At 41.8% G+C, this 26917-nt stretch overlaps 1 protein-coding gene across 1 annotated transcript in view; it reads right to left on the bottom strand.

Moving 5' to 3' along the window:
- SPOCK1 (sparc/osteonectin, cwcv and kazal-like domains proteoglycan (testican) 1) overlaps positions 1-26917 on the bottom strand; it is a 336259-nt gene that overhangs the window by 23760 nt on the left and 285582 nt on the right. Inside the window, exons 6-7 of the mRNA XM_010844619.1 lie at positions 13578-13694; positions 1545-1766 (exon numbers count right to left, since the gene is read on the bottom strand). Of these exons, the coding sequence (XP_010842921.1) occupies positions 1545-1766; positions 13578-13694 (339 nt within the window). The remainder of the gene's footprint in view (positions 1-1544; positions 1767-13577; positions 13695-26917) is intronic.

The raw sequence follows: 26917 nt of genomic DNA, 5'->3' as shown, positions 1-26917 counted from the left end.
TGTTATCTCTAATTTTCTTGAAGAGATCTCTAGTCTTTCTCATTCTGTTGTTTTCCTCTATTTGTTTGCATTGATCGCTGAGGACACTTTATCTCTTCTTGCTATTCTTTGGAACTCTGCATTCAGATGCTTATATATTTCCTTTTCTCCTTTGCTTTTTGCTTCTTTCATTTTAGTTTACTGATTCCTAAAATGTCAATGTTCAGTCTCTCCTGCTTGGCTACCTCCAATTTACCTTGATTCATGGACCTAACATTCCAGTTTCCTATGCAATATTATTTTTTACAGCATCAGACTTTACTTTTACCACCAGACACATCCACACTCAGCATTTGTTTCTGCTTTGGCCCAGCTGCTTCATTCTTTTTGGAGCTGTTAGTAATTGCCCTCTGGTCTTCTGCAGTAGCATCTTGGACGCGTTCTGACCTGGGGGGCTCATATCTTTTTGCCTTTTCATACTGTCCATGGGGTTCCCTAGGCAAGAATACTGGAATGGATTTCCATTTCCTCCTGCAATGGACCGTGTTTTGTCAAAACTCTTCACTATGACCCATCCGTCTTGGGTGGCCCTACATGGTATGGCTCATGGCTTCATTGAGTGATCAAGTGCCTTTGCCATGATAAGGCCGTGATCCATGAAGGGGAGAAGAGAATGGACCACTAAATAATAAAACATGTCGATTAATAGGGCAGAGCACCCAGAAATAGACATATATATATAACATATAGGAGTTGTATAAATGATAGAGGAAGCATTTCAAATTAGAATGGGAAAGATAGGCTAGTCAATAAATGACAAGTGGGCAAGTAGTGTGCTATCTCCAAGGATAGGGACCCTGCTTGACTATACACACAAAAAACTAAAATGATAAGAAATTTCAATTAAAAAGAAAAACCCACAAAGGGACTAAAGAAAACAAAAGGAAATTGTTTTACTATCTCACAGTGGGAAATGCCTATGTAAGCTTAACATAAGCTGTATAGGTTCTCAGAATCCCTAAAATATAGACAGAGAAATTTGACTATCTTAAAACTTAAAATTTCTTCTTAGGAAAAACACACAAAGTCATAATTTGGGGAAAAATAAACTATTTGCAATACATATGACTAGAACAATTCTAATATATTTGTATAGAGAGAGTCCCTACTAAAAACAAACACACAAGAACGTAATCTGAAGAAAATGTATAAAAAATAAAGACATTAAGAATCTTACACTGACCTTGGAAATTATGTAACAGGTTTCTACACCCACTTTACAGATGGAAAAGCTAAGGCACAAAGGTTAAAAGATTTTCCTAAAAGGAGGACTGGAATAACACATTCCTTGATTATGTTCTTGGGTTTTCTCTACCATGCTGAAAGTGGAGATCAGTTAAGAGAAATGAGCCTTTTAGCATTCCATCAGATGGAGGAATGTATTGTTCCCTAGCTGTGTTTTTCTGCCTGCTGCTCCTTTCTGTCTCTCCAGTGCATGATAGATGTCCCTTCCCTACCCAGCATGGCGGCCCTGGCCACTGGGCCCCACTTCCCTCCCGCCTTACCTCCAGGCTTCTGGAAGCAGTAGCACCACTCATTGTTAGAGAGCTTGCCATCCTTGAAGGAATCACAGGAATTGAAGAGAGGCTTGATACAGGGCTCGTACTTATCCAGGTAGATGGCGTTGATCTCTGAATGGTCAAGCAGGAGGTCATAGTTCATATCCAACTTGTTGAACATCCAGCCCAGGGAGTCCTTGCAGATGGGCAGGATACTGGTGTCAAACCCTGTGATGGAAAGGACATGTCTCAGACTGCTCTCTCCTGCCCTGCGGGCTTCCCAGCTTTCTGTCCCAAAGGGTGCCCCAGGGCCCACCCCTCCCCAGGTATATTCTCAGCAGCCTTCTACCAGAATATGTGGTGATGGTTAGTTTTCAAATGAAACAATTTAAAATGCACTAAAATGGAAGTCAGCATTTGAGGAAAATGTGTTCTAACGGGAACAAATCCCCAGTGCTAACTTATCTGTTATATAAATAGGAGTTTTTGTGTATATACAGAGTACAGATTCTATCTATACAAAGATATTTGAAATTCATAAATAGGAATTAATCAGACTTGCTTAAAACAAGGGATACCTGAAAGGAAGAGTACAAATATGGTGAGTAAGAGGACTAGTGGATAATACTGCAAACGATGCTTTTATATTGAGGAAAAATTATTTGAAAAACCAAAAGAACCTATTGTAAAAAGGATGGCAGTGAAATGAAACTAGGTGGCACAATCCAGAAGCAGTGATTATATCTCAAAGGACTGTTCAATCCAAAAGGCTGAACATTAATGGGAAAACAAGCCAGACACCTGCCTCTGTTCTCCATTTTTTCTTTTCTGCAATCCCCTCAAGAGATACATGATATGGAATCCAAATTGACACAGACAATGATTTCTTTCTTATTTCCCAGGTGTGGGGAGGAGGGGTAGTTTTCTTACAGAATTGTTTCTACAATGGAAACTATATGTACTCAAATAATGACACTTGGCTTAACACTGGGGATATTAAGCCTACTGCAGACAAGCCCCAGAGCAGATATGCCCCCACATCTAAAACTCATCTTTCTTTCAGAATCAAAACCACCAGGCCATTTCAAATTATTCCATAATCTGGATTTCTAAGACTGGTTTTATTTTCCTGAGAAAATGATGAAAGTAGTTCACTTTTGTGTTACTTAAGGCACTCTTCTAAGCATTTTATAGTTGATTATCTCACTGAGTCCTTCTAACAGCTTATGAAATGATGCTTTATCCTCTCTAAAGATTTTTTTTTTAAGCTCAAGGTTTAAGTTACTTATTCAAGGTCATACAGCTGTGGGGTTGAGATTCAAGCCCAGGTGGCCCAACCTTGAGTCTACATTCTCGGTCCCTCTTCTTCTAGGGCTGCCTCTGCCTTGCATGACATGGAATCCTCCTACCCTGAGGACATCCAGTAGGTTTGGGTGCTAAGCTGAGGGATGAGCAATGCAAGGGGTGATACAGTAACTGTCAGGGAGGCTCCTGATGGGGTTGATTGTCCCTCTGGGGTTCTTACCTATAGCCTGTCATTGGATTCTATGTGTCTCACCAGGAACCCCTGCTTAGCCAGCATGATACAGGACAGAACAAAGCATGCCCACCCTTTAAAGCAGTGTCTTTACAAAAGAGTCTTCACTGTCCAGAGGTCAGTAAACTGTTGCACCTCCTCCTCTGAGCTCTCATGGAAGCCTATGCTTCCCTCCCATTTTCCGTACCTGTAAATTAGACTCTTAGCTACTTGACAGCAAAGACTGTCTTGTTTCCTTCATAGACTCAGCCTGTAGAGGCACACAGGAAGTGCCCAATGGAATTTGTTGAGAGAGGTTGTCTAGCTATTGCAAAGTTTAGCACCTTCCAATATAAAAATCCTTCCATTTTTAAATTTATTCTTTTTGATATCTTAAAACACATCTTAGAAAAATACCCCTTCTCAAGAAGAGATACTGTGGAACATAATCAGGCCTCTTCTTTAACTGAAGGTCATGACTGGACAGTCTCTATGTTGATGATGTCCTCAGGAGCAACTGAATAAAGGAATAATTTACTCTGACACTAAATGGCTCCACACTTTTGTACAGAATAATTTATGTGATATTCATCCATGTTAGAGGATATTACCATTTTAATACATGGGAAAGGGAAACTTAATTTTTTAATGTTCCCAGAACTCTGAGAACTTCTTTACAAATGTTTATCACCAAATTTTCTTCTTGGAAAACATGAATCATGGGTAAAAAAATGTACATCTATGCTAAGTTCAGTTGTGGGGGTTTTGTTTTTGAGCTATACATTATATAATTTAGAATCAATCACTCTTTGGTTGTAAAAAAATGTAAGCAAGTTGATCTTTAAACTTTTTTGGCACCTTGATATTGAAAGCAGACTAATGTTATCTAGACCTCAAGGAAAAATCAAAAGAAACTAAATCCTGACATCATTAGAGTTGGCCATTTTGCATATATATGTTCAAAGGATGTGTGCCCATGATATATCAGAAACATCATGCTGGTACTTGTTTAAATTTCTTCACAGTCCAGTGTATAGCAGTGCACAGTCCAGTGTACATCCAATGTATGTCCAGTGTACGTAATGTACAATCCAGTGTACTGTATACAGTGGTGTACAGTCCAGCGCACATCTAGGGCACAGCTGGTGCATAGCTGAAACACAGCTGGCTACATCTGGCATACAGCCCAAATGCACATCTGGAACACAGCTGGCCACATCTGGAACACAGCTGGATACATCTGGACACATCTGGAATACAGCTGAACACAGCTGGAATACAGCTGGAACACAGCTGGCACACAGCTGGAACGTAGCTGGATACATCTGGACCACAGCTGGACCACAGGTGGACCACAGCTGGACACATCTGGACTACAGCTGGACACATCTGAAATACAGCTGGACACATCTGGCACACAGCTGGACACATCTAGTGCACAGCTGGATACATCTGGAACACAGCTGGACTACAGCTGGAACACATCTGGCACACAGCTGGATACATCTGGACTACAGCTGGAACACAGCTGGACATATCTGGCACATAGCCCAAATGCACATCTGGAACACAGCTGGACATATCTGGTGCACAGTTCAAATGCACATCTGGCGTAGAGTCCAGTGTACACCTGGTGTACAGTCCAAGGGCACATCCCACTGTGCAATGTACAGTCCAGTATATGTCCAGTGTACATCCAGTGTACACCAGTGTGTGTCTAGTGTACAGTCCAGTGTCTGTCAGTGTATAGTGTATATTAAGTGTATAGTCCAGTGCACATCCAGTGTACAATCTATACACTGTAGTGTATGTCCAATGTCTTTGTGCTTGTCTTCTCCATATTCACAAAATACTATGGTTCTTATAGTCATTCTTAAAAGAAATGGCAATGAACAAGTAGTCAGTAGGTTCAAAGAAGCCAGAATAAAAGGAACAAAATTTAAGTGAATTGAAGATTGTATTGCTTGACACTGAATTCAGGTCAGTGATGTGCAAGAGCAAGTTACTGAACTTCTCTGTATATGTTTCTCATTTTCTTCAGCTGTATTGTAAAAATGTTAGCCACCCCTCTTTAGACTTACAGTTTTTAGTAATAATTTCTTGATCTCTCAAGAATGTGAGTCAAGAAGAGCCGAAGGAAACATGACAGTCCAACGTAATGTGGTAGCCTTCATTTCTCTGTTGTCGTCTGATTGGTTGGTGAGATCTGAGTTGTTCTTAATTTGCTAAGTCATTTTTTCCACTGTTCTAACTAGCTATCATGTCAATCTTTCCATTTCAGTTGCTGCTTTAAGGTCTAAAGCTGTGGGAAAGGAAGGACTAGTAAACCCATTTATGAACATGATTCCTGACCGCCATCGGTCCTTCCTCTTCATAGCTTTTTAGGCCAGAGCCCATTTCCCCATTTTAGGGATAAGTCTGGAACAGCAACTGCTGGCACCCCAGGATCGTGTCTCCATCCCAGAATTCTGGGAAATTTTAATATTGCTTACTGACCACCAAAAAGAAGTGCCAAACTGGTTGGGCAATAGGCTAAAGTCAAGCCCACCCACACCTATTTGTAAGGCTCTAGAAGAGAGGTATCTGCATCTGCTCTCCAGGGATGCAGGGGGAACAGACTAGCCCTTCTGGTTGGTTGGCCCCAAACTCATGGGACTTCTAGGGTTGTATGGTTTCCCCTTCAGAACTCCTGTGCTGACAATGTCTCTCCCTCCTGTGCCTCATGGACGAATTCAGTGTCCTTCCTTTATATCTCCAACTGTTTCAGAACATCACACCTAAAAACCTCTTCAGGGACTCAATTTGCTTGTGGCCAAGGGCAGGCATTTTGCAGGCTCACTGGCTGTCAGCAGAAGGAGTCTCCTGGGACTGGAGGCTATGAGGAGCAGCTCTTTCATATCAATCTGCTCTTCACTGAAAGGTTATACAGAAAGCCCAGTGGTTCAGCCACTCCTGGAAGATCCCTGGGAAAAGCTTCCCACTGTCCACAACTCCCAAGGAACCTTTGACATGAATGGGAAGAATCTTACATCCCTCTTCACACTCACACAACCACCAGGACCCTCTCTTTGGATATATAGCATATGCTTCCCAGAATCGAACTTTCCCTTAATTGGTAAAAATTCCAACCTGGTGAGTGAATTGTCCTCTGGATCAACATTCTCTAGGTGGCTGTGAACAGCAAAGAATAACCCTGAAATTATGAAGAATATTCTGATTTGGGCTGAAGACCAGATGCTGGTTAGACTCTGGGTCCCAGCAGTTACCAGTGTCACTTCTTACTCACTTAGCTCAATCCAGGACCATTACATTCAGAAATCCTGTCAACATAAGTGTGACATCAGGGATGGGGTGAAATACTCTCTGCTTTAAATAACATGTGTTTTTATATTTTGACAAATCAATAAAAATCACTACATAGAAAAGGCTGTGCCAAAGCTCCATGTACCTTGACAACTGTGTTATTGAGTCAGCCCTTCTGTACCAACTGGCCACAGTGTAGAGAAGTGCCCCACTAGTGGCCTGTGGGTTAGAGGCAGTGAGAGGCTCCACCAAAGTGCAAACACACAGACCTAACCCCCGGTTTGCTCTCCGGCTTATGGAGAGGTTTGGAGTATGGTCTTGAGCCACTTTGGTGATGGTGGAGGGAATGCTTGTCAGGTAGTCTATCTCTGGAAAACAAAATGCAGTCTCACTAAAGTCCAAAAGCCCGAGATATCAGAGATGTTTGCTACCATGTTGCTTATAATAGCTGAACATTAGGAGCAACTTCAAAGCTCCCAAATAAAGGTCTAATTACATGAATTATGTTATATCAATATATTGAGATTTTATGTCATGTCTACAAAGCAGAATACTACTCAACTGTATAGAAAGATAGTCATAGTGTATTGCTGAACGATAAAAGAAGGCCATAAAACAGTCTGTAAAGTGTGCATGTGTATACATACACACAGAAATATAGTTTTTTTCTATGTGACAAGGAAAAAAAAATGGAAGAATATGCCAGGAGAGCTTAAAGCTATGAAAATGGTGTGGTTCTATATATTTCTTAATTGAAGTATCAGTCAGTTCAGTCACTCAGTTGTGTCCAACTCTTTGTGACTCCATGGACTGCAGCACGCCAGGCCTCTCTGTCCATCACCAAATCCCGGAGTTTGCTTAAACTCATGTCCATTGTGTGAGTGATGCCATCCAACCATTTCATCCTCTGTCATCCCCTTCTCTTCCTGCCTTCAATCTTTCCCAGCATCAGATTCTTATCCAGAGAGTCTGTTCTCTGCATCAGGCGGCCAAAATATTGGAGTTTCAGCTTCAGCATCAGTCCTTCCAATGAATATTCAGGACTGATTTCCTTTAGGATTGACTGGTTGGATCTCCTTGCAGTCCAAGAGACTCTCAAGAGTCATCTCCAACGCCAAAGTTCAAAAGCATCAGTTCTTCATGGCTCAGCTTTCTTTTTATAGTCCAACTCTCACATCTATAGAAGACTACTTGAAAAAACATAGCTTTGACTAGATGGACATTTGTAGGCAATGTAATGTCTCTGCTTTTTAATATGCTGTCTAGGTTCGTCATAGCTTTTCTCCCAAGGAGCAAATATCTTTGAATTTCATGGCTGCAGTCACCATCTGCAGTGATTTTGGATCCCCCCAAAATAAAGTCTCTCACTGTTTCCATTGTTTCCCTATCTATTTGCCAAGAAGTGATGGGGCTGGATGCCAAGATGTTAGTTTTCTGAAGGTTGAGTTTTAACCCAACTTTTTCACTCTCCTCTTTCACTTTCATCAAGAGGCTCTTTAGTTCTTCTTCACTTTCTGCCATAAGGGTGGTGTCATCTGCATATCTGAGGTTATTGGTATTTTTTTCTGGCAGTCTTTATTCCAGCTTGTGCTTCATCCAGCCTGGCATTTTGCTTAATATACTCTGCATATAAGTTAAATAAGCAGGGTGACAATATACAGCCTTGAGATACTCCCTTCCCAATTTGGAACCAGTCTGTTGTTCCACGTCCAGTTCTAACTGTTGCTTCTTGACCTGCATACAGATTTCTCAAGAGGCAGGTCAGGTGGTCTGGTATTCCCATCTCTTTCAGAATTTTCCACAGTTTGTTTTGATTCACATAGTCAAAGGATTTGGCATAGTCAACAAAGCAAAAGTAGATGTTTTTCTGGAACTCTCTTGCTTTTTCAGTGATCCGACAGATGTTGGCAATTTGATCTCTGGTTCCTCTGCCTTTTCTAAATCCAGCTTGAACATCTGGAAGTTCATGGTTCACATACTTTTGAAGCCTGGCTTGGAGAATTTTGAACATTACTTTGCTAGCATGTGAGATGAGTGCAATTGTGTGGTAGTTTGAGCATTCTTTGGCATTGCCTTTCTTTGGGATTGGAATGAAAACTTACCTTTTCCAGTCCTGCAGCCACTGTTGAGTTTCCAAATTTGCTGGCATATTGAGTGCAGCACTTTCACAGCATCATCTTTTAAGATTTGAAATAGCTCCACTGGAATTCCACCACCTCCACTACCTTTGTTCATAGTGATGCTTCCTAAGGCCCACTTAACTTTGCATTCCAGGTTGTCTGGCTCTAGGTGAGTGATCACACCATCATGGTTATCTGGGTCATGAAGATCTTTTTTGTATAGTTCTTTATGTATTCTTGCCACCTCTTCTTAATATCTTCTGCTTCTGTTAGGTCCATGCCATTTCTGTCCTTTATTGTGCCCATGTTTGCATGAAATATTCCCTAGGTGTCTCTAATTTTCTTGAAGAGATCTCTAGTCTTTCTCATTCTATTGTTTTCCTCTATTTCTTTGCACTGGTCACTAGAAAGGCTTTCTTATCTGTCCTTGCTATCCTTTGGAACTCTGCATTCAGATGGGTATATCTTTCCTTTTCTCCTTTGCCTTTTGCTTCTCTTCTTAGCTATGTGTAAGGCCTCCTCAGACAACCATTTTGTCTTTTGCATTTCTTTTTTTGGGGATGGTCTTTTAATTGAAGACTTATACTTCTTTTAATTGAAGTGTAGGTGATTTACAATATTGTGTTAGTTTCATGTGTACAGCATAGTGTTTTTGCAGATTATACTCCATTCTAGATTATTACAAAAAAATGGCTATAAATCCCTGTGTTGTATATTATTGCCTATCTATTTTATACATGATAGTTTGTTATTTTTGTATATTAATATGTACTTAAATGTATTTCCTAAAAATCAGTATTAAATACTAGATAACTTTGCAACCCAACTTAAAAAAATTAAACAAGACCCTTATATATGTTGTCCACCTTGAAACAAGGGACACATACAGACTGAAAGTGAAGGCCTGGAAAAAGATATTCCATGCAAATAGAGACCAAAAGAAAGCAGGAGTAGCAATACTCATATCAGATAAAATAGACTTTCAAACAAAGGCTATGAAAGAGACAAAGATGGACACTACATAATGATCAACAGATCAATCCAAGAAGAAGATATAACAATCATAAGTATATATGCACCCAACATAGGAGCACCACAATATGTAAGACAAATGCTAACAAGTATGAAAGGGGAAATTAACAATAACACAATAATAGTGAGAGACTTTAATGCCCCACTCACACCTATGGATAGATCAACTAAACAGAAAATTAACAAGGAAACACAAACTTTAAATGATACAATGGACCAGTTAGACCTAATTGATATCTATAGGATGTTTCACCCCAAAACAATGAATTTCGCCTTTTTCTCAAGTGCACATGGAATCTTCTCCAGGATAGATCACATCCTGGGCCATAAATCTAGCCTTGGTAAATTCAAAAAAACTGAAATCATTCCAAGCATCCTTTCTGACCACAATGCAGTCAGATTAGATGTCAATTACAGGAGAAAAACTATTAAAAATCCAAACATATGGAGGCTGAACAACACGCTGCTAAATAACCAACAAATCACAGAAGATATAAAAAATGAAATCTATATATGTACAGAAATGAATGAAAATGAAAACACAACAGCCGAAAACATACGGGACACTGTAAAAGCAGTACTAAGGGGAAGGTTCATAGCAGTACAGGCTTACCTCAAGAAACAAGAGAAAAGTCAAATAAATAACCTAACTCTACACCTAAAGCAACTTGAAAAGGAAGAAATTGTGAGCCCCAGGGTTAGTAGAAGGAAAGAAATCTTAAAAATTAGGGCAGAAATCAAGGCAAAAGAAACAAAAGAGACCATAGCAAAAATCAACAAAACCAAAAAAAGCTGGTTCTTTGAGAAGATAAATAAAACTGACAAACCATTAGCCAGACTCATCAAGAAACAAAGGGAAAAAATCAAATCAACAAAATTAGAAATGAAAATGGAGAGATCAAAACAGATAACACAGAAATAGGATCATAAGAGACTATTATCAGCAACTATATGCAAATAAAATGGACAACGTGGAAGAAATGGACAAATTCTTAGAAAAGTACAACTTTCTAAAACTGAACCAGGAAGAAATAGAAAATCTTAACAGACCCATCACAAGCACGGAAATTGAAACATAATCAGAAATCTTCCAACAAACAAAAGCCCAGGACCAGATGGCTTCACAGCTGAATTCTACCAAAATTTAGAGAATTAACACCTATCCTACTCAAACTCTTCCAGAAAATTGCAGAGGAAGGTAAATTTCCAAACTCATTCTATGAGGCCACCATCACCCTAATATCAAAACCTGACAAAGATGCCACAAAAAAAAGAAAACTACAGATCAATATCACTGATAAACATAGATGCAAAAATCCTTAACAAAATTCTAGCAAACAAAATCCAACAATATTTAAAAAGATCATACACCATGACCAAGTGGGCTTTATCCCAGGGATGCAAGGATTCTTCAATATCTGCAAATCAATAAATGTAATACACCACATTAACAAATTGAAAAATAAAAACCATATGATTTTCTCAATAGGTGCATAGAAAGCCTTTGACAAAATTCAACATCCATTTATGATAAAAACCCTCCAGAAAGCAGGCATAGAAGGAACATACCTCAACATAATAAAAGCTATGTATGACAAACCCACAGCAAACATTATCCTCAAAGGTGAAAAATTGAAAGCATTTCCCCTAAGTCAGGAACAAGACAAGGGTGCCCACTTTCACCACTACTATTCAACACAGTTTTGGAAGTTTTGGCCACAGCAATCAGAGCAGAAAAAGAAAGAAAAGGAATCCAGATTGGAAAAGTAGAAGTAAAACTCTTGCTGTCTGCAGAGGACATGACCCTTTACATAGAAAACCCTAAAGACTCCACCAGAAAATTACTAGAGCTAATCAATGAATATAGTAATGTTGCAGGATATAAAATTAACACACAGAAATCCCTTGCATTCCTATGCACTAACAATGAGAAAACAGAAAGAGAAATTAAGGAAACAATTCAATTCACCATTGCAATGAAAAGAATAAAATACTTAGGAATATATCTACCTAAAGAAACAAAAGACCTATATATAGAAAACTATAAAACACTGGTGACAGAAATCAAAGAGGACACTAATAGATGGAGAAATATACCGTGTTCATGGATTGGAAGAATCAATATAGTGAAAATGAGTATATTACCCAAACCAATCTAGGGATAGGATTCAATGCAATCCCTATCAAGCTACCAACAGTATTTTTCAGAGGACTAGAACAAATAATTTCACAATTTGTATGGAAATACAAAAAACCTCGAATAGCCAAAGCAATCCTGAGAAAGAATGAAACTGGAGGAATCAACCTGCCTGACTTCAGTCTCTACTACAAAGCCACAGTCATCAAGACAGCATGGTACTGGCACAAAGACAGAAATATAGATCAATGGAACAAAATAGAAAGCCCAGAGATAAATCCAAACACCTATGGACACCTTATCTTTGACAAAGGAGGCAGGAATATACAATGGAGAAAAAAAAAATCAATCTCTTTAACAAGTGGTGCTGGGAAAACTGGTCAACTACTTGTAAAATAATGAAACTAGAACACTTTCTAACACCATACACAAAAATAAACTCAAAATGGATTAAAGATCTAAATGTAAGACCAGAAACTATTAAACTCCTAGAGGAAAACATAGGCAAAACACTCTCTGACATAAATCACAGCAGGATCCTCTATGACCCACCTCCCAGAGTAATGGAAATAAAAGCAAAAATAAACAAATGGGACCTAATTAAAATTAAAAGCTTCTGCACAACAAAGGAAACTATAAGCAAGGTGAAAAGACAGCCTTGAGAATGAGAGAAAATAATAGCAAACAAAGCAACTGACAAAGAATTAATCTCAAAAATATACAAGCAACTCCTTTAGCTCAATTCCAGAAAAATAAAAGACCCAATCAAAAAGTGGGCCAGAGAATTAAACAGACATTTCTCCAAAGAAGACATACAGATGGCTAACAAACACATGAAAAGATGCTCAACATCACTCATTATCAGAGAAATGCATATCAAAACCACAATGAGGTACCATTTCACACCAGTCAGAACGGCTGCTTCCAAAAGTCTACAAGCAATAAATGCTGGAGAGGATGTGGAGAAAAGGGAATCCTCTTACACTGTTGGTGGGAATGCAAACTAATACAGCCACTATGGAGAACAGTGTGGAGATTCCTTAAAGAACTGGAAATAGAACTGCCTTATGACCAAGCAATCCCACTGCTGGGCATACACACTGAGGAAACCAGAATTGAAAGAGACACGTGTACCCCAATGTTCATCGCAGCACTGTTTATAGTAGCCAGGACATGGAAGCAACCTAGATGTCCATTGGCAGATGAATGGATAAGAAAGTTGTGGTACATATACACAATGGAATATTACTCAGCCATTAAAAAGAATACATTTGAATCAGTTCTAATGAGGTGGATGAAACTGGAGCCTATTATACAGTGAAGTAAGTCAGAAAGAAAAACACCAATACAGTATACTAATGCATATATATGGAATTTAGAAAGATGATAATGATAACCCTATATGCGAGATAGCAAAAGAGACACAGATGTATTGAACAGTCTTTTGGACTCTGTGGGAGAGTGTGAGGGTGGGATGATATGGGAGAATGGCATTGAAACATGTAAAATATCATATGTGAAATGAATCACCAGTCCAGGTTTGATGCATGAAACAGGATGCTCGGGGCTGGTGCACTGGGATGACCCAGAGGGAGGGGATGGGGAGGGTGGTGGGAGGGGGGTTCAGGATGGGGAACACATGTACACTCATGGCAGATTCAAGTCAATGTATGGCAAAACCAATACAATATTGTAAAGTAAAATAAATAATTAATTTAAAAAATAAGTGGTTGTATTTTCTTGATTCTAAGGCATTTCCTTGTCCTCCAGTATTTTAATATTTCTGAAATTGCAGTGTGTTTCAAGTCACTGTGTACATTTAAGTTAGTGTTTCTTTTAACAACAGCATCTCAGGGTGGTCAATCAATATCAGTAACTGAAGAAATGTGGTGTTTAAAATGAAATAAACTAGCAAGAGTAAAGTGTCTTACTGCCTTGGGCTGTTTCAGAGCTGGTTGGCTTGATGACCCTGTTTGCATCCTCATGAAGGGCTCCAAACCAGTCCTTGAGTCGGGAAGCAAGGTTTCTCAACTCCTTGTCCGTGCAAGCTGGAGAAAAAGCAGATGGAACAAACATTAAGTCTGTGGGCTCTCTTCCCTCAACAAGCAATGCTCCAAACAGAACTCTCTCTCCAACCAGGATGTAACTCCTTACCCCACTGTGAAAATGCCCCAAAGATGTTGCCTTCACAGGTAAAGAGCGTGACAAAGTGAGAGCTGAGACTCCCAGGCAAGCAGCGCTATGCAAACCTGAACGTGGACTGCCTCTGCACTCTGAAAGCAAGCTGGGGTGGTCTTAGCATCACGTACCAGCCTCCAAAAGCTGTTATGGGTCCTTTTGCTAACCTGATCAAACTTGCTATTGCAGTTTGCCAGAGAAGATCACATTTTCCACTGAACTCATGCCAAGAGATAAACACTTAGGGATAGCTAATGTTCTTAGGGAAAGGCAGCCTGGGATATCAAAAGACCCCAGTATGAGCAACTCTCAATTTTGCATCAGCTCACATGTGGGTTTCTGAGTGTGGCATATTTTGCCGGCCTTTGGACAGACTGATTTGAATTTCCCTTATAGACAGATGGATGCCTCGTCCCTGAAAGAGTCCTTTTCTGCAGCCCATCTTTAACTAACCAGCTCATCTTTTAGGGTATGACAGAGAAAATTTAATGAACACTCCTTCTGAGAACAAGAAACTCTAGATGCTGGATGGGTAGGTGCAGGCTATCTGACAGTCTCAGCAAGAACTAAGACTGGAGGAGAGGAATCCCCAAAGGAGGGACAGTGGCACAGAGAAGGGAGCTGACTTTCCCTTGCTGCCTGATTTTACCCTAATTCTAGGTCCTGAGCATCCTGACAAAGGGTCCAGGCAGTGGGCCTCTAGCAAGAGGCAGAACACCCAGCACTGCATTTAGCAGTTTGCATCGAGAGGGACAGGAATTAGAGACCCAAGGAGATAAAGTCTCAATAAAGAAAAAGTGAAGCCCACCACTGTCACTTTTCCCAAATTCTAAAAGCCAAGCAAGTCACCATTATGACACAGAGCTGCGTTCTGAATGTCTCACGGTGCTGGCAAGATGCAGATGAAGGCTCGAATCTGTCAATGCAGGGGGACCCCAGCGAACACCCAGGCTCTCCACTGGAAGGGACACGGGCAGTGATAAAGGACCTGTGGGTCTCACTCAGACGCCCATCCAGCCTTCACTCGGCTGAGCCCATCAGCCCCCATCTGCCCTGCCAAGGGATGAATCCTCTCCAGAAGACAACAATACTAGGCAGAGCCTCTCCTCCTGTTTACCTGACTGCATTTAGGAGAGCCCCTCTTTCCTGAGCCTGGGGTTAGGTACTTGATGGAGAACACAGCCCAACTTCCTAAACCTCAGGGAGGAAAGGACTCTCTTGCCCTCCACTTGAGGTGAGGTGGTGAGCAGACCCAGGTGAAGTCTATGCAACCTGAGTGCGCTCATGTCTAGCTGCTGTCTTCCTTCTAGTCCGGAGCCACAGCTGAACTCTGTAAAGCGTGGAATGTGTGACCATTGCTTATACACAGGTCTCTAATGACCTCAAGACAACACCTGGCTTCCAACAACCAGAACATGATTGTATCTGAAAACACCAGCCAGGAAGTGGCACTGAGGACTGTCTGGAGAGGCAATGGAGTATTTGAGCTCTGGGATGTTGCTGCCTGGTGTGAATCCCAGCTCGACCACTGACTTGCTGGGTGACTCAAACCAGCCACTTAACCCCTCAGCGCCTCCGTTTCATCATATCTGTAAACTCAAGGTATCATTATGTGACTATGAAATAGACAAGGTATGTAGCATACTGAGGAAAACACCTGGTATACAGTAATTACTCAGCATGTGCCAGCTATGATTTTTATTACCTCTACTATTATTTTTATTTTAAAATTGATGATATATAGGTAAGTGTAGAGCAGCTGTCACAGCATTCAGAAAACTAGTAAGACAAATATACTAGCTAAGTTGCTTCAGTCACGTTCAACTCTGCAAAACTATGGACTGTAGACTGCCAGGCTCCTCTGTCTGTGGGTTCCCAGGCAAGAATACTGGAGTGGTTTGCCATGCCCTTCTCCAGGGGATCTTCCCGACCCAGGGATTGAACCTGTGTGTTTATGTCTCCTGCACTGGCAGCCAGGTTCTTTACCGCTAGCACCACCTGGGAAGCCCAAAGACAAAGACAGCTAAACAGAATTGGCTTTGGACACACAACTGGCTTCGGCATACTTCTGTGCTAAACTGGTTTTGGCACACACAGATACCTCTGCTATCCAGTAGAATTGCCGTGAGCCACAGGTGACTATTTTCCTTTAAATTGATGAAAATGAAATAAAAGTTAAAATATAGTTCTTCATTTGCACCCATCCCATTCCAAGTTGCTCAGTAGTCATATGTGGCTAGTGAATGACTCCATCTGGGACAGCACAGATACACAGTATTTCCATTGTGGCAGAACATTGTATAACGAGCCCTGGATGAAGCTAGCCACCTTTGGGATTTCCAGCTTTCGCAGGTCCATCGTGATATCCTGACATGTAAGTCTGTGCCTCCAGCCCTTCCCTTCATTCCTTAGCAATGAGCTGAGGAAGGAGATCACGTGCTCACTCAAGCTGGGGACCAGCATCCCATGTTGAACCACGTGCACAGAAAGGAGGAGGAGGAGGAGCTTGTGCTGACAGTGGTGATGCTCATCTCTGCCAGGTACCAGTACCAACCCTTGGGAGAAGCCTCCACTAACAACAGCCCCATTTCAGAGCCTCTGGGGAATAGAAGGCTCTCTTTTCTAAATTTTCAGACTTTGCACATCTCTGAACAGGAGAGGCCGTGGTCTGTTTTTCCAAGGAGAATGCGATATAGGCTCTATAGTCAATCTCAAGTTTGCAAATGGAAAATTAATAGCATCTATTTCTTCCTGATTGCCATGCACACTGTCTATTCTAAATGTTCTTTGAGCAGAGAAAATTGCCAAGTCAACTTGCAAAGGAAATGAATCCCCATCTCATGCTGCAGGATAAATTAGTCATGTATAACTAAACCCTGACAGATGTGCAGGTAATCTATATCTTGAGAAGACTGAATTTCCCACCAGCTTCTCAAAGTATGCAGGCTTTGGGTGGCTGATCAAGTCAGGGACTGGAGTCTTGAAGGAGCAAACCTGTCGCTTGGGGAGAAGTCCTCAAGCAGGATGGCACTGGCCTGGGTAGAGAGAGATCAGAAGCCGAATGGAGATAGGAGGCATTCAATTACTGGGCCCTATTCATGCATAGTGTCCTCAACCGAACAGTCCTTATAAGGAGCAAATCAGGCACAGTCTGCCTGGGGCCAGATATGTCCCAGAGGAATAAAATATTCAGACACGATGGCACACAGAGAGCTATTTGCTTAGATTCGGTATTCTAGCCACAATGCAGCCCATCTCCTATGGGAGAAAAGTGCTTGCCTTTAAAGGTGCCTCTTATAGCCCCCGAAAAAGGCAGGAGAGGAGGATTAATGCTCCAGAAATAGGGGCCCTGACGGGTGCCTCCCATACACTTGGTTCCTTCCTTGGGAAAAGACACTTCTGTGTGGAGAAAACCATAAAACCACATTTAAATCACTCTCTGCCCAGAGGTGGGCCAACCCTTATGATTTATAGAGGGCTGTCTGGTAGTCTCTCCTGGTGAGAGAAGCAAGGTTCTCAGGCCACCAGCATCCGATCATCAGAGGGGAAGATGCCGCTGTCTTGGGAGAGGATCTGGCCAAGTCGCGAAGACCAGGACCATGTCCCCATCCACTGCCATATTTCCTGAATGGTGGGCGCAGCCAGCGCTCTGCCCTCCATGCTCCATTCTCTTCCCTTTCACTCCCAACCCTGGCTTTAGCTAACTTTTCATTGCTTTCATTCTCCTACTCATCTCTGCCCAACATCCTCTTCTGCAATCTTTCCATATCCACCTTCTTATTTCTACAGGTTACTCTCTTTCTTCCATGATCTCAATCTGTCCAGCATGGCTAGTGTTGGCAGCATCTCTGAGATCGACTGACCCCCAATCTCTGCCTCCTCCTAGAATCAGAGTGCGGCCCTGCCCAGCACTCATAACCACAGGGCAGACACCCAGGACTGCCTGTCCTGACTCCCACCAAAGTCCCCTGCTTCTTGCTATCTCCGCTGCCAGCCCAGGCACCACTGAGACCTCCCACCAAGTCAAGGCTCCCTGTCTTGCTCCCCACTTTCCCTTTGCCATCCAGCAGCCAAAGTGATCTTTCCAAAAGGGAAATTTGATTAAGTCACTTTCCCACTTAGCTACTCCAGAGGGCCTCAATTGCTCTGCACAAGCCCACCTAGACTCCTTAATGTGACCCCAGTGGCCTCTGCCTCCAACTCTCTTTGCTCCTCCTGGGCCTTGAGGCTCTGCGCTGTCTTTTGCACACACTGTTCTGATGGAGCACGTTTCTTCTCTTTGTCTTGCTAATGCTTATCTTCTGTCAGATCTCTGCTTTAAAGCACACCTGTAAGTTCCAGCTCAGTGTCCATCTTCCCTTCTAAATCATAGCAACATAAAACACGCCCCGAGGCTGGCTTGCCCCAAGGCTCAGCTCTCGGAGCCCAGCACCTAATGAAGTCAGTTCCTGGCATAAAGAATGCTCCCAATGCGTACTTATTAACTGGGCATAACAGTGCTCTTGCTGCCTTCTGTAAACTTCCATCCATCCATCTGCAAGATGGTCTAATAAAGCTTAGCTCGTGGCATCACCACATGGAGTAAGATGAGACAGTATCAGTAAAACCTAGCTCACAGCTACTGGCTTACAATGGGGACTTGATAAATTTATGTTCCCCTTCCCATCTCCCAGTTGTCTGCATAATATGTTAGAATATTATTGTTATGCTTTTCATAAAAGCCCGAGGAGATGCCTGGAATATAAAGAATGACATCTCTCCTTCACTTATTTTGTATGTGGGTCAGTACAAGTCCAGGAGATTCGGGTTGTAATAGTTGCCTGCTTCTTCCAGGTGGCAAAGCTACATGAGGGGAGGGGGCGTCTGATTCCACCCCCCCACACACACACCTCCATTCTCAGCACTTACCATAAGGATAATCGTTATTCAGAATATATGTACTGAAAGAAACTGTGTGGCACAGGTTACAAACTCCCCAAGTCAAATCGCCATCAGGTGGCAGGGACAGGATTTGGATCTCAGTTGTCTCCTTGCTGGGCTGCCCCTGGGTCCTGGACCACCTTTCTGGATTGACTGGGCTTGTGAATAGCCAGTACTAACTGAGGCAATTAATACACCTGGTCCATGCTGTACATGGAAAAAAATCGAAACCTCAGGCCCTCAAAGGTAAAGGAAGCTCTGCCAGCGGGGCAGGGAGGCAGCTAGCCGAGCAGCAGAAGATGGAGGGAGCACCATCAGGCTTTACTGTGAGAACAGTTGTCTTTTGGAAGGGCTGACTCCAGCCTGCTGCCTTCCGATTATGCTCCCAGGAGCATCTATCATCTGTGCAGCCACTGGGGCTTCATTAGAGAAAAGGAGAGGGCTGCTACGTTATTGCAAATGTGCAGGCAGACAGCTCCCTACCCTAGGAAAGCGCAGCACTCAGGCAGAGAAGGCCCAGGTAATTTGGTGTTCTCCCAGCAGACCTGCCCTGTCTGTTTGGAAAATATGAACGAAATGCAATAAGCAAATGTAAATTAGGTGCACGCAGCCTCTGTGGATGGTATACAACCCTGGGAAGAAAATGTGATGGCTTTTTCTACGTGGGCTCTTTCCCCCTCCACAAGGCCTGGAGCTTTTGAGCAGGTATGAAGCCTGTGGGCTTTGAATGCAGACCGTGTTGAAACAAAGCTGGGAGTAAGTACATCATGAAGGCTCAGTGGATGGGAGGGAGAAGGGGCACTGTGGCCAACATCATCGGGTAGAAAGTGGTGATGAGGTCATATAGCCCTGGCAGGGTCAGGAGAGAGGAAGGGGTGCCCTGATCTATGAGTATGTGCCTGTGGAGGGGTCAGTCGAGCTGAGCACTGCTTCTTCACTGAATGAGTGTCAGTAGCCTGGTCCTGCCCACCCCCATCACCCATTCACTCCTTCTTCCCTGGCTCCTCTATCTTCCTTCAGACAAAGCCAAAAGCTAGTGAGGAAGTTTCAAGATACATAATGTCCAGGGAAGAGACAGGAGCTGGGAGACTGTGCTCCTTTGAAAAATGCTCCCAAGGTTGATGACCAGTATTCCAAGCTGATCTCAGCTGATTGTTGACTTTGGGGACTGAATGACATGCTCCTTATACCAAGCCCTCTTAGAGGATTAGAAAAGAGGAAGGTAAGGCAACAATCTGAGGTATAAACATATATAAGAGATGATGTGAGAAATAAAGGTGGGGACAGACTGTAGACATTCTGTATTTAGAGCTACAGTGTTAATACCTAAAAGATACAGTAAGTGTCTATGTCTGTGTGTTACAAATCCTAACTGAAGGCCACGTTGGAACACCCAATTGGGGACGTTTGAAAATGGCAAATCTGACACACAACAATTTTAGGGTATCTGTGAACCTCTGCTAGGGAACCAATTACTGGTATGCTCTCAAAACTCAGAAAATCTTGCAACTAAAGAACCAAATGAGAAAACCACCACTCCTGCTCAAGGACCCTCCCTCTCCAACCCTAGCCTTACCAATGCTTAGTTCAGCGTGCTGGAAGAAGCTAATATGAAAACAGAATGTAATTTAAACTTTGGTGCTTCGGAGGGTAATTAAAGAGTTGGGCTGGACTGGAGTTGTCTCTGGAGCAGGCCAGCAGGCCTCTCAGAAATGGAGACCCAGTGCCGGCCCTTTCAAACTAATCTCCTTCAGCCCTCCTAGGTGCTGTTTGTACATAATTACTTAATCAGAGCAGCAGTGGATCGATGCACTCAGAGTGTTTGCAATTAGCGTCTTCTCTAAAAGGCCTTCTTCAGGGCAGAATTAGATGCTGAGCTGGATCGACACAAGGATGCCTTCCTGAACCGCGTTGCCTAGGGTCCAGCCTCCTCTTTCTACCCTGCCATCCTCATGCTGCTGGGAGCCTTCAGTTACACGTAGTCTTCTCCTCCCCAGTAGGGACTGGGTCCCTCGTGCTGCTGGTTCCCTCCAGCCAGCAGCAAGTGCACCAGTGCTGGCAGGGGGAGTGTGCAAGGAGCACAGAAGAGGGGGTGCTGCACTCCAGGGAGCTCGAAAGACAGGAAGGAAGAGCTACAATTGCTCCTTGGGCTACAGTTTTGGGGTGCTGATCAACTAGGACTGAAATAGGTGAGGGTTGATTCTGCTTAGTATGGTTTTAGGAACAATAACCAGTCATTCTGCTTTAAAAGAATCCTGGAGAGGCAGGAGAGAGTAACTCAGCTCTGGAGGATGACAGCACTGGGCTCAGATGCCATCCTAGCTGAGACTGGACGGGGGCTTTCCCAATGGTCAGTTTCCTCATGTGCAGAATGGAGATGATGACAGAAAAAGTTTGCAGCTTTATGGGAGGATTAGGCTAGAACAGATTTAAGTGTTCAGCACTTTGAAACCACTGGCTCTGAGATTATTTGTGTCTGTGGATCCACCAAATGTAAAAGGATGGGACTCCAGATCATGAGCACGGTATTTTCACATGAAACGATCCCTGAAGCCAGCTAGTAAGACAAGACTCCTCTCTGCTGTTTCTCAGAGGTTAGGCAACATCTCCAAGGTCTACAAACCCAAGTCCCCTGATTCGACATTCACTTGGCCTACTCACACCCCAGGTGCCTGCACCCGGGGGCACTCTGGCCCCATATGCAAGAGAGACACTCTTCCCCAAGTTAAAGACCACACACCTGAAACAAAGGTCAGAACCACACTCCCGACCCTGAATACAAACAGGAGTATAGCGCCTCATTAAGAGTTCAAGATTCTAATACAGATGATCAACAGGCACATGAAAAGATTCTCAGCATCACTAATTATTAGCGAAATGCAAATCGAAACTACAGTGTGGAGGTACTAGTCAGAATGGCCACCATTAAAAAGCCAACAAATAACAAGTGCTGGAGAGAGTGGGCAGAAAAGGGAACCCTCCCACACTACTGGTGGGAATGTAAATTGGTGCAGCCACTCTGGAGAACACTATGGAGGTTCTTTGTTGTTGCAGCTGTTGTTGCGTTACTGTTGTATCTTGACTCTTTTTGTGACCCCATGGACTGTAGCCCACCAGGCTCCTCTATCCATGGGACTTCCCAGGCAAGAATTCTGGAGTGGGTTGCCATTTCCCTGTCCAGAGAATCTTCCCAACCCAGTAATCAAATCTGTGTCTCCTGCATTGACAGGTGGATTTTTCACCACTGAGCCACCATATGGAGGTTCCTTAAAAAACTAAAAACAAAACCATCATATGATGTAGCAATCCCAGTTCTGGGCATATATCCAGACAAAACTATAATTTGAAAGATACATGTACCTCTGTGTTCACTGTAGCATTGTTTACAATAGTCAAGACAAGAAAACAACCTAAATGTCTATCAATAGATGAATGCATAAAGATGTGATATACATAGACACATATATATGTTCATCTATATGTGTGTGTGTATACGTATATATATAAAGAGAGAGAGACAGAGAAAGACATGAATTTGAACGAACTCTAGGAGATAGTGTAGGACATGGAATCCTGGTGTGCTGCAGTCCATGGGGTTGCAAAGAATCAGATACGACTTAGCGACTGAACAACATATAAATACATAAAGGAATATTATTCGGCCATCAAAAGAATGTAATGCCATTTGCAGCAACATGGATGGACCTAGAGAGTATCATACTAAGTGAAGTCAGAAAGAGAAAGACAAGGAAATACGTGGGAAAATATGGCACAAATCAACATATCTACAAAACAAAAACAGATGCACAGATACATAGAACAGACTTGCAGTTGCCAAGGGGAGAGAGGGTACAAGTGGGAAGGATTGGGAGTTTAGCAGATGCAAGTAATTATTATATATAGGATGGATACACAACAAGGTCCTATTGTATAACACAGAGAACTATATTCAATATATTGTTACAATATACTATGACAATATAATGGAAAAGAATATGAAAAACAATATATTAATATAATTAGTATATTAAGTATAATATATATAAAAGAATATGAATATATATTTATATGATTGAGTTACTCTGCTATACAGAAGAAATTAACACAACCCCTGTAAATCAAATGTACTTCAATGAATTAAAAAAAAAATTTTTTTAAGTTCAAACTTCTGGCTCTATCAGCCCTGAGTTTGAACACCAGCTCTCAGTTTACAAGTGGTTGCTTTTCACATATCCCTGCTCTTCTCCAAGCCTCAGGTCTTTCATCTCTAAAATGGTGATATTAACAGTCTCAACCTCATGGGGTTATGGTAGGGAGTTACTGTAAAGATGAAGCTTTCAGAAACCAGCAGGCAACCACAAGTATCCTCTCTTCTGAGGAACGTCAGGGGCTGGTTGCACTTACCCTTGAGATCTAAGAGATATGCTGCCAGCCATAGCGGTTTTAATGACAGAAAATAAAACTGGGCAGATAGCAAAGTGAATCAGTTATACCTCATTGTAAACCAACTATATTCCAATAAAAATTTTTAAAAAGAAAAAAACTGGGGCTTCTTGCAAGGATTTTATTTTATTTTTTAAAATTAATTTAATTGGAGGCTAATTACTGTACAATATTGTAGTGGTTTCTGCCATACACTGACATGAATTAGCCATGGGTGTACATGTGTTCCCCATCCTGAACTCCTCTCCCGGCTCCCTTCCCATCCTATCCCTCAGGGTCATCCCAGTGCACCAGCCCTGAGCACCCTGTCTCATGCATCAAACCTGGACTGGCAATCTATTTCACATATGGTAATATACATGTTTCAATGCTACTCTCTCAAATCATCCCACCCTCACCTTTCCCACAGAGTCCAAAAGTCTGCTCTTTACATCTATGTCTCTTTTGCTGTCTCACATATAAGGCCATTGTTACCATCTTTCTAAATTCCATACATATGTGTTAATATACTGTATTGGTGTTTTTCTTTCTGACTTACTTCACTCTGTATAATAGGCTCCAGTTTCATCCACCTCATTAGAACTAATTCAAATGCATTCTTTTTAATAGCTGAGTAATATTCCATTGTGTATATGTACCACAGCTTTCTTATCCATTCATCTGCCAATGGACATCTAGGTTGCTTCCATGTCCTGGCTATTGTAAACAGTGCTTTGATGAACACTGGGGTACACGTGTCTTTCAATTCTGGTTTCCTCGGTGTGTATGCCAAGCAGTGGGATTACTGGGTCATATGGCAGTTCTATTTCCAGTTTTTTAAGGAATCTCCACACTGTTCTCCATAGTAGTTGTACTAGTTTGCATTCCCACCAACAGTGTAAGAGTTTTCCCTTTTCTCCACACCCTCTCCAGCATTTATTGTTTTGATAGCAGCCATTCTGACTGGCATGAGATGATACCTCAATGTGGTTTTGATCTGCACTTCTCTGATAATGAGTGATGTTGAGCATCTTTTCATGTGTTTGTTAGCCATCTGTATGTCTTCTTTGGAGAAATGTCTGTTTAGTTCTTTGGCCCATTTTTTGGTTGGGTCATTTATTTTTCTGTAATTGAGCTGCAGGAGTTGCTTGTATATTTTTGAGATTAATTCTTTGTCAGTTGCTTTGTTTGCTATTATTTTCTCCCATTCTGAGGAGATTTTAAAAGCATACACAAGGTGAATTCCCATTTCTAATTGGAGATCATCTCAAAGAATTGAGCGAGGTTGTGCCTGCTCAAATTAAATTGCATTATTACATGTAATTCCAGTTTTTACTTTTCAGTGCCTAAAACATCGATATATATGCATGTTTCTCTTATCCTTAGAGGATGCATCATTTTGTGTAAAAACAAGCATGAGCAAAGGAATTAGGGCTCCATTATTCAGAAGCTTGCTAATAAAGTCCTTCTTAAAAAGCAATCTTTGAAAGAACTTAAAATACATTAAACTGGGAGGAAGATGAGTTAAACCAATTAGTGGTACAACCTACAAGAAAAGACAGATAGATTTCCCTATTAAACCCATTACTGTTCTCAGTAACCAGATTTGAGGAGACTTTAATGTTTCTCTTGATTCTAATGATAATCCTTCATCTGGAAAAAGAAATACATTCAGAACTTGTACAACATTTGTAAATGTGCATTAGTGGAGTAGCATTTATAACAATAATCTGGAGCAGAGAGGGTAGCTTGATGAAATAAGCTTTTAAAACTTCTGATAAAAATCCACAGATTTTCCATACTCCAGGGCAAAACAAAATGTTATATGTGCAAAGTATTGGTCAAAAATTGCTAACTCTGGCTTTACTTGTCTTTGTCAGGCAGTAGGTAAGCATTTCCCTATATGGGAAACCTAGAATAGATGAGCAGTAGTGCAGAAAATAGCAGTTTTAAAGAAGGATTTCATAGCCAACCACATTTCCCAGGTCCTCAACTAATAAAGACTAAACTGGAAAAAAATCTTGTTCTCACTTAAAATGAGATAAGGCAGAGCCCTGGGAACAGGGCAGGGATGTGGAGGGTCAGTTCCTGCACGGCTCATCCCACTGCAGAGACGCAGACTCAGTGCCTGCAAATCACTTTTGTGTTTTATTAATGTCTGAGCTCAAATGGCTGGTGGCAGTCAGGGAAGGCTTCCAGGAAGAGGCAAGACTAGAGCCAAGGCTCGTGTGCAGGGTTGACTTGGAAAAGGAGAAGACATTCCAGGAAAGTCTTAGAAATAATGAGGAAGCCAACTGGAATGAAGTGACTATTTAATTTTTACAGCTGATTTATATTTAAATTAGCTCTACTCAAGCACACCAACTTGAGCATAATTTGCTCTAATTCTGAATCATAAACATATACAAAAATCAAACATATAAATATGTGTATATATAAAATCTCCTGTAGATCTGTGTAGAGACAGTTCATTATTTTACACATTATATACATGTTTACATGCATTTCAAGGACCCTTTTCTGACCAGGTGAAACACTGACTATTCAAGGACTGATACACAAGCCTATATCTGCAAGGTTTTAGTAAAAGAAAACATATTTTTTAGGGTACATATAAGAAGAATCTCCATTCCTAACTGGAGATTTGTGTCCAGTGTAATCTGTTCAAATTCAAGGTCCAAATTTGGGCATTTTTAAACAAGGTTCTGTGTTTTTCAATCCCTAAAGACCAATACACGCATGTATGTTTTGACCTTAAATATGACATAAAGTTTGTTGTTTAACAGGATAGGAAGCGACAGAGGATTGGCAGAAGACCATGCCTGCCAAGCTTGGGATGGAGAGGTGGTGCTGATGGCCCAGGATGTGTATGGAACCTACCACCCTCTTCTCATGACAAAGGTCCAGAAGAACCTCCAGGGGTGCTGGAGGCTAGAGTGAGAGGGTAGAGGTTGGAGCAGGAACTGAAAACTGCCAGTGGTAACTGAGGTCAGGACAGAATGCTCGTGGATGTGCCTGGAGCAGACGCAGCCTGGCATCTTCACTTTCATGCTTCTGGTGGACAAGTTGATAGAAGATGAGGATAAATAAAGCAAGGTCTGGAGAAGAACTGCCTTCTGGAACCATATAGGGTGTCTTAAGCTATTCCAAGTTCTGCCAGGTTCAGTGAAAAACTCACTGTTCTCTTCACCCTTGAGGTTATACAGCTCACTCTATATTTGTCTCCACTGTACCCCGGTAGCCTTAGGGCAGAAATGACTATAGCTACTTAACAGGATAAGATGGTATCCAGCCTCAAGGGACTTTCTTTGGACTCACAGAGGGCCTCTGACTGGCAAAAAGATGAAATAGTAGCTATTATTATTTCTGTTTCTATAAATATTTCTGTATTTGGTCACAACAGATTGTTTAGAGATTTGGTACCTAACAAGGCATAGCTAGCAACTTCCTATTTCCCCTCCTAAATATCATAATAAACAAAGAAAACAGAAAAAAAGTTATAAATTCCATTTTCAGTAAAACTAGAAAAGGGATATCATCCATAGCTTTAAACAATATAGCAGAAACCACCCAGATGGAAGTAAAATGTCCAGGTAGGGCAATAAAAAAAAATAAAAAATATGTTTCTGATAATGTGAAGGACTCCTCCTGAGGCGATAGATCCACATTTCCTGCTCAGCAAGAACTAAGGGACCTGAAGAAAGGATGGGGCACAGATCAAACAGATGCTACACAGGTAGAAAAATGAGTA

The sequence above is a fragment of the Bison bison genome, unplaced genomic scaffold, assembly GCF_000754665.1.
Source record: "Bison bison bison isolate TAMUID 2011002044 unplaced genomic scaffold, Bison_UMD1.0 scf7180017864203, whole genome shotgun sequence".
NCBI classification, from domain to species: domain Eukaryota; kingdom Metazoa; phylum Chordata; class Mammalia; order Artiodactyla; family Bovidae; genus Bison; species Bison bison.
Note: the sequence above shows the minus strand (reverse complement) of the source record. Positions and strands in the feature narration are given on the sequence as shown.